Source organism: Gobius niger, assembly GCF_951799975.1.
Source record: "Gobius niger genome assembly, chromosome: 24".
Taxonomy (NCBI): Eukaryota; Metazoa; Chordata; class Actinopteri; order Gobiiformes; family Gobiidae; genus Gobius; species Gobius niger.
Window position 1 is genome coordinate 10,455,368 of NC_136875.1, and position 17,902 is coordinate 10,473,269.

A 17,902-nucleotide genomic window follows, 5' to 3' on the forward strand; every position below is an offset into this window, starting at 1 on the left:
GTGAATTTCATGCATTTATTACAGGATGTTTATTCAAGTCTGTGCATGATTTGAGCAAAACCAGCAGGTTACCCCTCAACACAGAGACCGATTTGTGTTTAAAAACATTCTACCACCAACTCCGGTTTGTTTTGTTTGACACGCTGAACGCACAATAGTTCAGCCGCTGCACAGATCATATCGTTCATTGGTCCGATGCTTTTCTCGCACTCGAGGCGCGCTCGATTTCAACGCCTTCCCGTCGCGCGGTGGGCCGGTCGTATGAGTCCGGCCTCCTGAACAAGCGCCCCCCTTTGGCGCCGTGTCGCGAATCGAACGCACCCCTGAGATCCCTGCGCGCGAGCCGGGACTCCGTTTTTAAATGGTCAGGAGACGCGCTCCGATTGGTCCGCAGTCACGTGTTCAGAAGATTATAAACATTAGATTTTCATGGGTTTAACCGAAGTTTGCGTAGAAATAAACAAAAAAGAAAGAAATATAACACAGAAGTATGATGATCGAAATCGAAAACAGATGGTCTTCATTAATAACAATCGTTTTTTTGTTTTGTTTTTAACAGTAAACTTGAATATATATTGAGGCGGAAGCAAACGATATTAATCATCAAATTTTGCGGGGTGGTTGCATAAATACATATAATGAGCCTCATCACTTACAAAATGCAGTATGGATGAATGAACATGAAGAAAACATCAAGAGGATAACAGTTTAGCAGAATTTCTAACTAGTCTTCCTGGTTTGACATGTTTTTGTGATGTTTATTATCACACATTGCTTAAATGTATGTAGCCTTGTAGTGGATACAAAATGAATGTGGATTACATGTTTTATTCATGTTAAAAATCATGTTCAAATTCAAAATACAACATCTTCAAATCAAAGACAAGCTTTTTTTTTAAATACCATCATTGTTTTTTTTTTTATCAACACAGCTCCACAGGGTTAACCGATACTGCATTGATCTGCTTCACATGTAAAATAAACAAGATACAGGAGATTGGCTTGGATTAAATCAATAACAATTCATCTGGAATTGAATGAATCACAAGTAATTAAGGCTAAGATATAATGTTCTCTGAAAACAATGACATATCTTGTCTATCTGGGGTCTTATCGTGTATAAAAGCCTGCAAAAACCCTTTCGCTTGGATTTCAACTAAGTGAAATAAATGCATGTCATTCTTGAATTAGTTTAGAGGTAAAAATTTCAGTGACCGTAGCCCAGTTACAGCTCAAACAATGGAGCTTTAGTCACAGGCCCGACAGGGGGACTACCACCAGATCGTCATGCGTAAACAGAGAAAGAATCCGTTCAAACATGTGAGAACCATTTAGCAATTAGCCGGGCTATTAGCTACAAAATGCCAAATTCTTCAAATATGATGTCAAATCATTTGCTCGATCACATGCTTTCAAGACTCAAGTTTGTTAGAAGCTTGTATACTTTGTGGTAGGTCCAAAGAGAAACGTGTCGTGTGCCCCGTGTGTATCACTGGTATTCAAGTGTTCCTAGTCTAGAAATTGAACTTGAGACCTTCTTGCTTTGAGGCACTTAGCCACTTTCACTCACAACGGGACTTTTGAGAGTTAAACAGTATTGTATAAGCTTTGTATTGTCCTTTATGTTCCCCAGTGGGATTTGAATTCTGCATGAAAGAAAAAAAACATCAGCAATAACCCACAAAAAGATGCATAGTTAAACTCATTATAAAAAAGTTATTTGTTTTAAAACAGTTATTCGTGGTTGACCCGCTCCATGGCGATGTAGTAGCTCTTTTTGTCATCTAGACAGTGCCAGCCGATGGGTCCAATCTCACAGTCCGCACAGATCAGGTACTTGATGCGCCCCACGTCGTTTGTGAAACCCACATTTTCGAAATCAAACATGTCATGGACCAACCAGAAAGACGTCAGCGTGTCTCCATCCGAACCATCGGAGCCGAAAGAACCAGACTTTTTACGCATCGACGGAAGGAACAGCTGTGGAGAAAAGAAGACATCGGTTTCTTTGGCTTTACTAGACCTTCTAATTGGCTCAGGAAATAGCCAATGATTCCGAAAGATGGAACAAAGAGTTTACAATCAAACAACAGCCTTAACTTGGTCAAAAAAATTAATTGGCAATATTTTTTTAAAAGAATAAAAAATACAAATTGTCAAATATTCAGTCACTCATTTGATACTCACTGTTGGTGGACACAGTGGGACGGAGACAAATGTGAAGTGACCATTCTGCAATTACTGTATTATGTCCGTTTTTGGCTAAACACCAGTGTTAATTTCGTCGACTAAAATATTTAGTCTTAATTTTAGTCAAAGTGATACTTTTGACGACTAAAATTGGACTAAAACTAAATTAAAAGTTTCTCATGAGACTAAAACTATGACTAAAATGTCCAGATATAAAATAAGACTAAAATAAGACTAAATAAAAATGAAAGGGAGAGACTGAAATCATCCAAACTTCTATTGTCCATCTGAAAGAGCCTCAGATCATGTAAATTCTCTGCCAAAGGAACAGCTCTGAGCTTTGTTCATGTGGAGCAGCTCCATGAAGCAGAGGAACAACATTAAATATGATTATAATTAATGTTATCAATGCAAAGTCGACTAAATTTAAGACGAATTTAGTAATTTTACTTGCAATTTTAGTCGACTAAAACTAGAAGATATTTTTTTGACTAAAACTAGACTAAAAGCGAATTACATTTTCGTCAAAAGACTAAGACTAAAACTAAATTAAAATATGTTGTCAAAATTAACACTGCTACACACTGACATAAAACACTCACAAGGATGAGAAAGTGTCTTGCCCAAGGTGTTTTGCCAGTCAAGGAACTGGAACAATCCGTCTTAAGGAGGCAAACTGAACTGTAGGGGTAAACTGGAAAACACTGGAGTAATGATATGCAAATTCCCCAAGGACTGGGACTACCAAGTACTCAAGTGAATTCTCTCACTTTAAGTTGTTTGGAAGGATCTTCAGTTTAGTATACGTAATTCTCTAAAGTAGTGGTTATAGCATAAGCCTATTAAAATCAGATTTAGAAATAGATGTTACATTTTAGTTCAGATATGTTGCAGCTGAGCGACAGTGGTCCAGACAGTCATTGTATCCTTGTCAAGGATACAATGGCAAGGATAGCTAGAAGGTCCCGGGTTCGATCCCTGGACGGGGCCTTTCTGTGTGGAGTTTGAATGTTCTCCCCATGTCTACGCAGGTTTCCTCCGGGTACTTTCCCCTATCACTAAAAACATGTACAATAAATGAATCTTTCAGCCAGTCCCCGCACTGCAAAAAGTAATTAACTAGACTAGTATAAACATCTCAATTTGAGCAAAATAATCAAATTTTTTGTTGTTTTGACTGGTTAGGATGTTGTTGGGCATTTGTCCTGGATTATTTAACTTGTTCTGAGATGTTTCTGACTCATTTCAATACATTTCATCCTTATTTCAGGTAATTTTCTTTGCCAATGGGGTAAGAAAATTGTTCTTATCTCATTGGCAACATTACTTTATTATTTCAAGCGAGATTTACACTAGAACTGGTGTGAAATGTCCTCAAACAAGCAAAGTAAACTTGGTCCGATCAGGAAAATTGAGTGAGTGAAAACCGCTCAAAACAAGATACATTTCCTCAATTCAAGTCATTTAAACCAATGCTTGATATTTACTTTTTGCAGTGCGGCGCCTGCCTACTGCGGCTGCCCACTGCTCTTACAGGTTGCCCCAGTGGCATTGAAGGATGGGTCAAATGCAGAAAATGTATTTCCCGACGGGGATCAATAAAGTGTACTATAACCTTAATCAATACTCAATTATGAATCTAAAAACACTTCCTTCATTTATAGACACTGTGTTGTGCTGTTTTGCAAATTTCAACAAAACAAATCAGCAACTGTAGGCATCAAGTTAGTAAAACATGGCACAAGTATTTGTATTTCAGTGTATCCCAGTGCAGACATAAATGTCCAGATGGATTAATCAAAAACCAACAGGCGGTAAAATACAGTGTTCATTGTAAACACTTGGGTTTTATTATTATTATTACAATAAAGTATTGTCTAGGTTTAAAAGCTATTAAACTAAACATACTTTTTCAGGCACATGCTTACGTTTTGCCTCTATCCTAAGATTATCCTCATGACAGTTTGAGACAAGCAACAGCAAAGGCCTCGTAGTGGAGATGCAGGTGGTGATGGATTTTCTGTCGGTTGTAAAATAACATTCATAATTTGAGAATTTCCTTGTGGGCTGGAGTATAACTTCAAATATATAACAGTTATGTGCCATTCAACACTTGTTAGTGTTAAGATTGAAAAATTTATTAAAACAAAATGTAACAAAGTGCTGTTGCTGGGAAACAAAGGAGTGCAGGATAAAAAAGTACACAAGTATTGAAAGATCCAAGTCCGATCCGATATTTGTCCCAGCCTGACTTACCACAACTGAGTATGGAATGAATGAAGGAATAATGACTGTCGTTCTGTCCTTAGACACTCTTGTGCAATACAAGTATGGGCCATTGTTATTCTAATCATTTTATTTATTTGTTGGCAACGTCAGGTCTGCATGTTTTCTATCCACAGGCTCCAAAATCATGTCACCCTTTTACCTCTTTCTCCGCGAACACTGCCATCCCGGGACACAGCACTTTGGAGCCGCAGCGTTGACACAGAACGGCCTTGATGTTTTTCCCCTCCTCGGAAACCAGCTCGGATCGCTCAGGGCTTTCTTTAGGCTGCTCACTCGGATCCATGTTTTTTCTGCTTAAAACAAACGCACATCGACACCAAAATTCACCGCCAAGCAGCCCTGACAAATTAGTGGAACACAACCACATGCGCTTACCATTTCCATTTGCCATTAAATACCTGAATAATGTGGCGAATCCTTTATGTTATACAGTTACGTATAGACGAATGAATGGATAATAAAGGTTTAAACATAACGGTGGTTTGTACTGCATAATTTAGCCCTGCCAAATACTGAATACTTACATGCACTCATAGCATCAGCATAAGGAGACATTCTGTCAATGATTCAGAGACGCAAAATACGCGTAAAATAAATACCGAACATGTAGCAAAAGGTTTACATAAAATCTTACCTTAATAATAAGCTTGATATAAGGATAAATTGATTCAAAATATTGAGTACATCAGGAAAAAAAGCTTCGGCAAACAGAGGTATGTTTTGTTGTGTGTGTGAAGTTGCAACACAAAATCTGTCCGGGCAGAAACAACCTGTTCCTCTAGATCAAGTTCCGCCGTTGATATTTTACTAACACCGCTAGAGGGCAGCAGTTATAAACTTGCTAAAAGCTGTCTAACCCTTGCAAAACAATACACGATTTAAAAACACACACAAGTACTAAACAGATAACATTCCTAAGTTTTTTTTCTCCTATACTGTGCACCTAAATATAAAGCTTTCTTTTCCTTGACAGTGACGCTGTAGGTTGTGAAACGTATTTATACCATCGCTGTGAAGAACTCAGAATCCATTAGGAAAGTACAAAAAACAAATTGAAAAAAACCCAGTCACAACTATTTTAATAATGTACTCTCTCCATTCATAACTGTATTCTAAAGATCAGGTATAGCAGGGCTGCAAAAATAAGGCAGAACAGTGTCCGTTCCATAGCGCTTTTGTAATGGAAATTTGCTGAATGACTCCTCCCCCTTTTTACCCTGAAGTGTAAGCCTATGGGCCAAAAAAAAAAGAAAGAACGCCACAAAAAAAACTTTGGAAAAACAAGACAGATAAAGTGATTTGTTACTGCCTGAATGTAGACTTTCTTAAATATAATTTGCGACCCATTTCGACAACTTTACAATTAATACATACAGAAATATAAAACATACATTTAAAATGAAAATGAAGAAACATCACAGAGACATACATGTGGAAAGATTTATTACAATATTTTCCAAGATTACCATTAATAAATATTAAGGTTTACATTTCGAAGAAATGTATGAATTTTAACCTACACAGAACAGTACACAAAGAATACACATGTTTTAGTTATAAAGCTTAAATCTAGAAAAAGTTATTTTGATTTTTTTTTTTTTTTAAACAGCAGTTGATACAACCTAAGACTGGAGTTTAGGAAATGATTGAGTTGAACATTATGGCGAGAAAAAGAAGGATCTGAGGCTCGTCAAGGTGTCGGCCATTTTGTTTAAAAACATTTCCATCGGCCTAAGGCACAGGAAGAATAAAAGTCCAGGTTTAAAAAGCGTGAGGTGCATTTAACATTTACACCTGTATCTGCAGCTCTAGCACAAAACCGCATTTTCACAAAGCCACAATCTAACGGATTAGAACTGTACATTGTGCAAAGCTCAGGAACTAGTCTAGAAATTCATATTTTTTTACAAGCAAAAATCAACCTGAAGTTAGCTGCTACTTCACAGAGTATGACTTTTAGAGCAAATGTGATAGTTCCTAAGTTGAAACATATCAATTTGAGAAAAAGCAAATCAAACTTATCCAACTTTAGAGTATAGTAAATCACTTATAAAGAAAGATTTGAGTATTTTCCCTCAAACCTTCAATTGTCTAATGCTTATTTGAATATTCATTGTTAGATTGTGGAAAAATGTTGCTTGTGCTATTTGCGCAGCAGTAACAAAAGATTTTTGGAAAACTGGGGCAAAATATGTCCTTACTTCAATTTTTGTGTCTTTTGGAAGCCGTTCAGTGGATGGTAATGCTACTTTCTTGGATTTAAATAAAAAGAACAAAATTGAGAACATAAATTGAGGAACGCAGGGAGTGTTTGGGTAAAGGAGGACGAGGAGGTTTCAGCAGCATTGTGAGTGGATTCGAGTGAATTTGGAGTTTGCGTGTGGCTGTATTTGTCGTGTATGAATGTGTTTACGTGTTAATTGTATTTTTGCCTGAGAAAAAAAAATAAATACATGACACAACAAGAATATAAACTCAGCAAATTTGTAAGAGACTACTATTGAATAATACTTAGTAATATCCAGGAGGTCACCGTTTTGTTTTTGTTTTATTTTTTTACCAGGCAGTGTGTGTGTGTGTGTGTCCGTGTATGATTGTGCGCTCAATTGTATTTCATCTGCTTTGTGTTGAATAGTGTTGAACGAGTTGAAGTCACAGTCGCTCAGAGCAAAGTGTCGTCTGTGCAGCCGCCTTCGAGGCCGTAGCGAAACTCCTGAAGGTTCCAGACGCCGTAGAAATGAATGAAGGCGGCCGCCACCACCAGCACGTGGAAAATCTGATGGGAGTGGAACTGGAACGAGAGAAAAGAGACGGATCAGACACGTTTGTTGTAGTGTTCCTCGCCTCACAAGACACTTACCCAGATGTCGCACTTTCCAGGGAAGTATCGCTCGGGGATCCTGGCGGCATACAGACCGGCTCCGGTGATGTACATCGCCCCCATCAGGTAGAACCAGCCCATCTGCCCCACTGTGGTCGCCTTCACGAAGCCTTCCTCGATGGTGAAGTGCATTGTGGGGACGATCCCACTGAGGCCCAGACCCATGAAAACACCTGGCACAAGAGAGAAGGAGAAGTGAGAGAGGAAGTGAGATGCATTGATAAAAGTTAAATGTAGCGTGTCGTTTCAGGCCACTGGCAAAGACCCAAAATTGACAAATGGATTAAGAGAGTTAGTGGTAAACACAGCTCCACGTATGTTTTTGATGAGACAATGTTGTAACATGGTAAAAAGCTCTTAAAGGAATAGGCCACCGTTTTTACATACTGAGATATGTTCTTACCTTAGCTTTGACGAGTTCTTTAGGACCTGTCTGGTCTTCACCCGTGCCTTCAGTCACGTAAACACAGCGCAGACGGCGTTAGCATTTAGCCTCTCCCCCTCAATACTGATCAAGATAGAAGCTACCAAGCTCTTCCAAGCGGATAAAAGGGGGGACTATATTGTAAGGCGTAATAATACTAAGAGTAATTTGGCATCCGCACAGTAAAGTGAAGATTACTGCGCAGTAAAGTGAAGATTACTGCGTGGATTTCGAACTACTCCTGGTATTATTACGCCTTACAATATAGTCCCCCCTTTTATCCGCTTAGAAAATCCACATTGTTTAATTTTGTGTAATTATACTTTGTAGTGGAACACTTCACGTAACCATATTTAAATAGGGAAAACGTGGAAGAGCTTGGTAGCTTCTATCTTGACCTGTTTTGGAGCTATAGTGGAGAGAGGGAGAGGCTAAATGCTAACGCCGTCTGCGCTGTGTTTACGTGACTGAAGGCACGGGGGAAGATCAGACAGGTCCTAAAGAACTCGTCAAAGCTAAGATAAGAACATATCTCAGTATGTAAAAACGGTGGCCTATTCCTTTAATTGTTAATTTAGCAGAATAATGCCTCTTTCAATGAGAAAAAAAGACGCCTGCGTGCTTTCTGTGCTGCATGAACTCATTTTAGTTATAGCAAACCTGTCGCATTACATGACATGACAGTCCGGTAGTGCTCACATACCCTCATCTCAGGGAAGAACCAGTGTGTTCGGAAACCTTGGAATAAATTTGGATCTACTACACTCCTCTATCTGTCAAGGTTTGAAAACAGGAAAGACCAAAGTGCACACAATGCCTTAACACTCAAGCGGCCGCACCTGCTCTGGTGGGGCGGTGTCGGGGCGTGGAGAAACGGTCCCACTGAGCCACGACGATGGCGGCGATGCCCAGGACGCAGACGACGGTGAGGTAGATGAGGCGCGGCTGAGGAGAGCAGTAGAACGAGTAATACAGCCACGGCACGAACGAGCCCATGATCAGCAGCGCGATGCCCGAGTAGTCCAGTCTGCAGAGAGGCACATGGAGATCAGAGTGTGGAGGCCGTCTGCCGTCTCTACACATGAATACGGTTTATTACACGGTTACGTACTTGGAGAAAGTGCGCGAGACCTTCTCCGAGTGGCAGTAGACGGTGTGGAAGAGCCAGGAGAAGCTGAGGCAGAGGACGGCCCCCAGGAAGAACATCCCGAACACCACCTTCTCCTGCAGGGGGGCCATGAAGTACATGTTGGGCCGCAGCATGGTGAGCGTGCCCAGGCAGATGAACAGGATCAGCCCTGAGAGAGATGGAGGGAGACGGATGAACAGAGGAGAAGTGAGGACGGCGGCAAAACAGAGCTATAAATCAGAGCTGTAATCATCCTGACAGCTTGCCCAATGACAAGCGAATGTCCTTACGGGCACAATATAGGGCGCATCTGAATAGTGGCAAAAATAGCTCCTTCTTCCTGCTCTTCCTTCACCTTTGAGGGCCACGTCATAAGGTCCACCGTAAGGTACCTCTGCGGTGCATGATAATCCGACCTTCCAAACCCAGCAACAGAAACAATGAGGAAGTTGCGTCACCTCCAGCTGGTTATTAGCAACAACAAAACTCAGAAAATACACTACAATTCTCGCTCTCGCTGCAATTAGATTTCCGACGGAACAAAAGTAATCCGGGCAACTTGAACTGCTGTGTCAAATAAACCCCTCTTTATAAATCCACAGACTGATCAATTATGACTAACAGAAAGTTTCAGAAACACCAACTCCTTCATAACTGCACTGACACATTTGGGACGATGACGCATGTCCGGGTCAATGGAAAAAAGAGAACATTTTGATTTTAGGCATCGATTGTTGAGTCAGCCAAAACAAAACGTATTTACGGGTGGGTTTACGCGCTCGACCGTACCTAATAAATGAGTCCAGATGTTGCCCGTCTCAGTGTGGATCCTGAAGATGCTCCCGAAGCAGGCTCTGAATGAAGGCATGGGCGGCCGGTGTCCGTGCAGGAGGTAATCGTTGTCCTTCAGCCACTCGGGCAGAACGTGGAAAGGGATCACCCGCCAGCGACCCTCCCATACCTGGGCAAAAACAATTGATCACATTTACTTTACAATAGTCCAAAGAGAACACTGTATAATTGTTGGCCGTGTTCAGTAACGCCCATAACCCTCCTTCCTGTAAATCCAGCCGAGTTTAGAGTTTCAGATCCAGTGACAAACTACTGCAATATTTACGCTGTCACCGACACAGAAAGAATATAGAACAGAATCTGGTTCTCACAGGCACTGAAAATGTAAAGACGGCTTTAAAAATCTTTCAACACATAGATGTGCGCTAACAAATCACATTTCATTTATGGACTACATAGTTTTTACTGCAAAACAAGTCGGGGCACTAAATAGTTTGAGGGAGAATAGACTTTCAAGATGGACGCCTTTGTTTCTCGCTCTCCAGAAAGCCATTAAGAGAGTTAGTTACATTAAAACGCCAAGTTGTTTCCATTAAATTTTAAGTGCAAGTAAATACACTCTGGTCACTAAACGTTTTAGATAACAAATCTGGATAGATAAGGATTATAACGGCTGCAGTAGCCATTTGTATCAGCTAAAGGCAATCTGTTGTTATCTTTAGGAAGGAAGTTGATGCTGATGTTATCTTTATTCAGATAGAGGACTCTTTAACAAGCTCATTATGCTGTGATAACCATTTATTACAATGATGGCAAGTCATGGATAATATCGCTTGCATCGAGTTAGGGGAACTTTTCTCCCATAGTGGAAAATTATCCACGCAAACTGGCCACTATCTAATCTATGATATAAAAGTCAGTCTGGAAGTCCAAATAAAATGTACCAAATCAACCACATGGTCTTGTATTTTGATGTAAAGTAAGTAAAGTCTATCTCAGTGACTTATCAGGGTGTATCCTCCCGCGTTAAGACCAGCTTTTCCTGTGAACCAGCCCGTCAGGTCCGATCAGGAGGGGGAGGAGCCTGATCGTTAACTTTTGAAAATTCTGTTCCTGCTTATGTTGCAAACAAAGAAGGATTTTCTGGTTTAAAGCAGAACTATGTAACTCATGCTCCTAGAGGCCATAAGCACCACTGTATTTGTTTGTTTTTTTACTCACTAATTGTCCGTGAGAGTAAATACTACGCTGACAGAAAAGACAAAGAGAGAGAGGGATATTGCACATCCAATTATACAATAGAAATATATTTTTTTCACTCAAACCTAGCTGTAAATACGGTTTAAGTGGCGCTAACCCACAGTTAGCTTTGCCTGTTAGCTTCTTCTTCATGATTCCATTAGTGTGTATTGCGGCCTCCGACTTGGACTCGGCCAGCGCACCTACGAGTCGCACCTGTCTTAATGTTGTTAGTGCTGCAGCGTGGAGTCTGCAGTGCTTACAAGATACAGGCTAACGTTGCTAACTCGCGACTAGCAGTTTTGGCCATTCTGACGCCGTTTTATGCCCAGGGGTTTATTCATCTGAAAAACTAACCCAGCAAATACAAAGTCCTCAGAAAATCCAAAATAAAGAGATACAGCATGTCGATATTGAGCGAAAATGAGCTGCAGCAGAACAATGAAAACGCTGTAGCTTCTCGCTAAGTTACTACAAAACACACGAGAAAATCCACACGGAGCTGAAAAGACGAAAAGAGACCATTTAAGTAACATCTCAATACTATTGTTAAATAAAAATACATACATGAATAAAGCACAGGCAGTGGAAGCATTTGGACATGGGCTTTTCTGTCTATGATGGACAGTGCAATAAAAATTCAAAATTATATTGAATGAAAATAAAATAAATAAATAAATGGCATCAGCACAATTCTAATATAACTGCTCTTAAATGTGTCGCCTACTTTACTTAAGGAAATGTACATGAGTAAATTAACTAATTACAAACCAATCTGCTGTGAAAAAAGTAAGAGTATTGAAGAAAATGCCTGGTATTCGGTATCGGCAAGTACTTAAATCAAAGTACTCGTATCTGTTTCAGAAAAAGTGGTATCGGTGGCATCCCTAGTCTTTTTCAAACACTCAAAGTGCTGCTTGAACTTGACGCGGTCTGCCAGTTTGTGCCTATAGCTCCTCCGAAACGCCGACTTTGGGCTTTGTGTGTAAAAGCTCTAGCATTGAGCCACAGAGGCCCAAATCTCACCTTGTGCACAAACTCCTCCATCTTCTCCATGGCGTGATGAGCCTGAAGAGGCAGAGTCACCACCTCCCCCACCTCGTCATCCTCCTCATCCCCGAGCATCGCTGCGCCCTTCAAAAACGGATACACGGATTTAATAATCAAGATTCAGTTCACAGAGCCGTTTCAAACACATCCCGGAGCATTAACATTTGAGCAGAGGAAGGCTGAAAGGGGGAATCGCAAAAGTGACTCGAGTACACCTACCTCTGCGGCCGCTCCCTTGGCGGCCCCTTCCTTCAGCAGGGGCCCCAGCTCCAACAGCTCCACATCCTGGTCCCTTTCCTCAGAGATCCCGCAGTCTGCATCACTTGCAGACCCGTTACGTCCGGACATAGGGAGACTGTCAGCGCCCACTCACTGTCTGTGCACCGCTTCGAACCGGGGACACGATACTCCTGAGAAAATGAGAATTGAAAGCAGATTGATATATGGATTGCCTCTTTCAATGTTGTGACCTTGGTAAAATAACTGTCTATGTCATTTTAACGTCTTAGGAAAGATATAAATAACATTCAAAGAGATTACATAGACAACAGATGTTTCTAGGTTATAAGAAGCCTTCCAATTAATTAATGACAAGAGCCTATGATGCATAGATGACTTGAGCCATAATCTTAACAAGGCAACAATTCATTTCTTTAAGTGGCTAGTGTTGGCTGTACATGAAGTGAGCGTCAGTGCCCAAGCATGCCAAGTTAATCCATAAAGCACAAAGAGGAAAAACTCATCAAAACGGTTATGTGTTTAATAATAACAAACTTCCAAAAACTGTGTGCAGAATAGATACTTTGAATTCACAAGTGTTTCTTTTGGCTGTGACTCACGTACAATCGTACATGGAAAGCACTTACAAACTGTACAGTCGACCTAAAGTGCCATACACGAGGCATAGAGTGAACAAACAAACGGCACGGACAATTGTTTCTTCAGATGAAACAATATTCCCAATGGAGGGCTGGGCGTTAGAAGACACAGCGTTCCCAAAGCGCTGTGCAGATAGAAGAGTGTTACAGGAGGGCAATAGAAGGTCCAGGGCACTACTATCGCTGAATTAAAAAGTCCTTTGTTTGGAACACGGTATTTATGGTAGCCACGGGAAGACAATTGTGTATGAGCAGAGTGCCCTCCAGCCCTCAATATGATTTTGAGAAATATTATTGTGCAAATAAGGGCTCAAATACTCTTAAAATGTGAGAAATAGTGTATTCTTATGGTGTATTTTTTAAATGTCCTTGCAGAACATCCCACTTGATCATAATTATATAAAACAGTGATTCTCAAATGGTGGGTTGGGACTTAAAAGTGGGTCGTGAGCCTATACAGGGAACTTTTTTTTAAATATATTCCATCTGAAACTAAACGGAAACACACTGGAGTCTGTCAAAATTAGTATTATTGGGTTGTTTTGATCAAAATTTCAGTCTTAAAAGCAAATGTACGGCTTGTTCAATAAAACCGTTTGGTAAATACAATATTTTATACGATATATGACAAATGACAGTTTTATTTAGGTCGCAGCTTGTCATTAAGGTAATGGCGGGTCTCGGAGCCGGACCACTTTAGAACCACAGAAAATGGTTCTTAACTTGAGGCTACAATAGTGAGGTTCGTCCCTCTGTGTTTTAGCAATGATGAAAATTGGCCCTCCGTGATGCAAACTTACCCACCCCTGCACTAGAGGTTGCCCAATATTTGAGGATTATACAATATCGGCTATCGGTCGAAAGATACTTCCTGCTTTTTGCATTGGAAAGAGGGAAGTGAGTGCGTTAAAAAGAGTCCTCCCACAACTCCCTAAGCCACAAGGGCACAGAGAAATGCAATGAAAGGTTTGTTAAATACAAGTTCCACTAAACCTCAATGACATGGACATGCTGCATGTCATTTTGAAGCACAGAACCTGGAGAACCCAATCGCTAGTTTAAACCTCTGGACTTGCATTATTGTTTGTTTGTGTAGTTTTATTTGAGCAATTAACATTTTCTCTTTCTCCAGAGTTTCACAATCATACAGTTAATGGAAGCTCAAAGGGAGTCGACTGAAGCAAAAGCTTATAAGTGCCGACCCCTTGTTCATGTACATTACATTTGCAATTCATGATGCTACAGTTATACATTACTTTTACATTTACCTTAAATAAACAAAGTACAATCCTTTCTGAGTGTTCTATATCAGTGTCAGTACACAATTATATACCTATATGTACTTGTGTAATTATTATGTATTATATATAAGTATTATATATGTAATTATTGATCTCCGCACAAAATGCCGCAGCTAGCAACAGTATGCTAGTGCTTATGGCAGCATGCTAATGCTTGCGGAAGCTAATCAAAGCTGGAACAGAAACTATGATTGAATCAAGTAAAATAAAATCGGCCACTGCTGGAGTGGTCAAGTGTTTATGTTTTTACATAATATAGACCTGACGTTTGGAAAAATCGGCCAAAAATATCGTCCGAGCATGTCGGTATCAGCCAATAAAAATCGGCCATAGAAGAACCGATATCGGGCAACATCTAATAACTTTTAAAACTAGGGCTGGGCGTTGTTTCAAAATAATTATATATTTCAAATCATGATTCCTTTGTAAGATCCAAACCACCAACTTTACAAATATGGTAGTACGGCACTGACCTCAAGTGAGTACTCTCGGTCAAAAAGATAACGCGTAGCTTTGCGGAGGTCACTGATATAACACGCAGTCACTCGGATTACTTTTGTTCCGCTGGAAATCTAATTGCAGTGAGAAATTGTAATTGTAGTGCATTTCCTGAGTTTTGTCGTTTTTAAACACACGCACAATTGATACTACGCTATATCAATTGTGTGTGTTAGTAGTTCAATATTACTCGATTTTAATGCTTTCAAGCGAGACACTGCAACATTTAAAGCAGTACTAAGTAACTCTTCCCCCTAGAGGCCATAAGCGCAACTGCAGGTGTCGTAGCAAGTTACGATTTTTTAACTTATTAATTGTCTTGGAGAGTAAATACTACGCCGACAGGAAAGGCGAAGAGAGAGAGGGTTATTGTGCATCCAATTATACAATGGAAATATTTTTTTTCACTCCAACTTAGCTGTAAATACTGTTTAAAGTGACGCTAGCCCGCAGTTAGCTTTGCCCGTTAGCATGTTAGCTTCTTCTTCGTGATTCCATTAGTGTGTATTGCTTTCTCCGGACCGGTGGCAGTCAAGTTGCAAACATGGTTTTCTGTCCAGAGACACCAGGGGGAGATGAAAGACCCTCCAATCATCCCATAAACACTTGTATTACCCCCACAGGGACTACGGAAAGGATTTATTAAGGTAAACACGTTACTTGGTACTGCTTTAATCACATGGATAGGATCTTAAATGGAATTAATTCATTTACAATAAACATAGGTCTTTACTGTGAGCGCGCGTGCCTCTCCTCTCAGCTCAGACTCATGGTTTTGCTACGAGAGGGACGTCACTTGCCAATTTACATGGAGATGCGGAAACTTTGCATTAAAAAAAAAACCACAAGTATTGTTTGTCCGTGTCTAGCAGATCACCAGGAGCACGTTTGACGTCGACGACATATTTATTAGAGGCGTTTAATCGATAGCGTGATGTAACGACGTCCGGAAAATTCCGCAGTGTGGCTTTAAATGAAATCCGTCAATCTGAAAGCGGCCGAAACAACCTTTTACAGACATAAGACGTCGGCGAAAAGCCCCGCGCGTGACTCTTCTGTCGGTGCAATTGAGTAAAAAAACAGTCAGTCCTAAAGGATAATGGGCAACAAAGCTTTTAGTCAAATTATTTAATTATTAAGAGACAGATACACAGCGCGGTACATTTTGGCTGAAGGGTAACACCATTGTTAGAGCCGCTGAACAAATGTGAATGACAAAACAGGTTTGACAACAAAGACTCAGTTGTTGAAATACACAAAATCACTAGAGAATTTACATGTTTTAAGATTAAAGCCTATTTCCGCAAATATGTCAAGCAAAGCGGCCAAACCAGTGATGACGCGCAGCCGTTTTTGCTCAAATTTAGCAAAAAATATCAACGACAAGCATCGTTAGCAACGTTTTAGCAGCGGATCCACTAGCCTGCTAAATAAATATCAAAACAGGCCACTGCAAGAACAAAATGTCGCAATGAACTCGTAACTAATCGCAGATGTGATTTCTGTCTACTGCTAACGTTGCCAAGCTAACGCAGAGCTACCAAATCCGCGACACTGCTTTTTAATCATCCTCACGCGATTTTTTTTCCCTAAAGAAAAGTGACGGTAAAACACATCATCTCATACCTTAACCCAGAGAGCAGCCTGGCATCTGCGTGTGTGAGAAAGACAGGGTTGTATTACCTGACAAAAGGTACGCTCTGAGTCTGGACTAGGAAGGTAAATTATTTATCGATTAGAAACACTAGCCACACCGGAAGCTGACAACTCTTCCGTGGAAAAGAGGGCGGCCGCCAAAATAAGAGCCCGGAAGCGACGCGTTTCAAAATAAAATGTATGCTTTTAAAACCCAGCAAATAATTTACGATAACCGAACTTTTCATGCTGTTTTGAGAAATTTAATGTACAGATTTATTTGTCGGCTCAACAACTGTGCCAATATGATTATTATGAGCTTGACAAACATCAAAGTCAGTGCCACGCGCCATCAGTCTGAACTGTGGCGACACTGGTACAGTTGTCTGCTCTAAATGTTGTGTGTTTGTTTTTGTTTTTTAACTGGACCTCGAGTCTGCAATAAAGGTTGATGATGATGATGATGATGATGATAAACGATTTATTATTTGTGGTTTTTCATAGTCGTAGTTTTATGAATCAAACCATTAAGACAGACCTACTTCCAAGCGAATAAAAAACAATGTTTGGTGAAATCTAAAAAATAATATGATAAAGCAGAAAAGGAAGGAAGCCATGTAGCGTATGCACAATAAAATTTCAAACAGTACTTTCAAACAATACACGACCAAGTACTCTCAAAATACTGCAAACATAGATTTTATTTACTTCCACAGTTGTCACCTTAGTGAGTAACCAAATACAACAACTCCCAAAATGATAAATACAAAATATACTATTACAGACAGTAGGATTGTGGCGTGAAATATCTTTTCAAATATATTCATAAATTCCAATTCATCCATGTTTTCCATCAAGAACACCACAATAAATAGACACAACAAATAGTGGCTATTTTTCATTACAAGGAGGTAACGTGGAAACCTTGGAAAGCAAACAAACATAACGGCAGTGTTTCAAAAAGTCATACATTTTACCACAAAATTTCATATTTTGGCCCCAAACTTTAGTGGTTGCCTAGTGTTAACCCCTCAGTGCACAAAAACAACGTTTCTATGTCTAAACAGATTAATAATATTTGTATTAGCTGCCCAGTGTTTTTTGTTTGTTTGTTAATCTGCTAGGTTAACTTTAGTTGCATCTAATTTGAACTAAATGGTTAGACTAATATTTAGCTCAAGTTTAGTGCGTACTTAGTAACACGAGTCTCAAGCAGCTAAGTTTGTAGTGGTTCAAGATCACCAAAATGTGACAATATTTTACATAATTTATGTCCTTCATTTACAACACGTTAGAAACCTATGATAATTACAAACTGAAGTGACAGAAGGCACATTTTGGGCAGTGATTGTTATTGCTAATAAACAATTCTATAGTGGAACACAATAATTAGTACTAATTTGTTAACTTTTCTTACTAAACATTTGTTTTTATAGCAAATATTTAGGATAATACACCAAGTGCTGCGTTACCAAATGTGGTTTACAAAAAGATTGATGTAAACAAGACTTTGTAACTTTCCCATCCTGATTTTTCAATACTACAACAATACACAGTTGATAGTTGATTGTTTTACACATGATTACCCTGCTTCTC

General features: G+C 39.8%; 2 protein-coding genes across 4 annotated transcripts in view; both read right to left on the reverse strand.

Moving 5' to 3' along the window:
* Positions 1-801: 801 nt before the first annotated feature.
* Positions 802-17,902, reverse strand: part of rabif (RAB interacting factor) — a 118,496-nt gene continuing 101,395 nt past the window's right edge. The window contains exons 1-3 of one of the 2 annotated variants that reach the window (XM_079582350.1): positions 5,114-5,220; positions 4,619-4,768; positions 802-1,980 (exon numbers count right to left, since the gene is read on the reverse strand). In XM_079582350.1, the coding sequence (XP_079438476.1) occupies positions 1,735-1,980; positions 4,619-4,762 (390 nt within the window). In that variant the 5' untranslated portion in view covers positions 4,763-4,768; positions 5,114-5,220 and the 3' untranslated portion in view covers positions 802-1,734. Of the gene's footprint in view, positions 1,981-4,618; positions 4,770-5,113; positions 5,221-17,902 lie in introns of those variants that run through there. The other variant, XM_079582351.1, reaches the window with a different exon arrangement.
* adipor1a (adiponectin receptor 1a) lies at positions 6,062-16,447 on the reverse strand. Of its 2 annotated transcripts, none has more exons than XM_079582334.1 (8): positions 16,355-16,447; positions 12,214-12,404; positions 11,971-12,078; positions 9,703-9,874; positions 8,896-9,082; positions 8,624-8,811; positions 7,340-7,533; positions 6,062-7,270 (listed from the first exon to the last, which is right to left on the reverse strand). In XM_079582334.1, exons 2-8 carry the CDS (start codon positions 12,340-12,342, stop codon positions 7,142-7,144), a joined length of 1,107 nt encoding a protein of 368 aa, XP_079438460.1. In that variant the 5' UTR covers positions 12,343-12,404; positions 16,355-16,447; the 3' UTR covers positions 6,062-7,141. The 2 variants fall into 2 exon arrangements, with proteins under 2 accessions (XP_079438460.1, XP_079438459.1); XM_079582333.1 differs by having other exon boundaries at positions 16,298-16,436.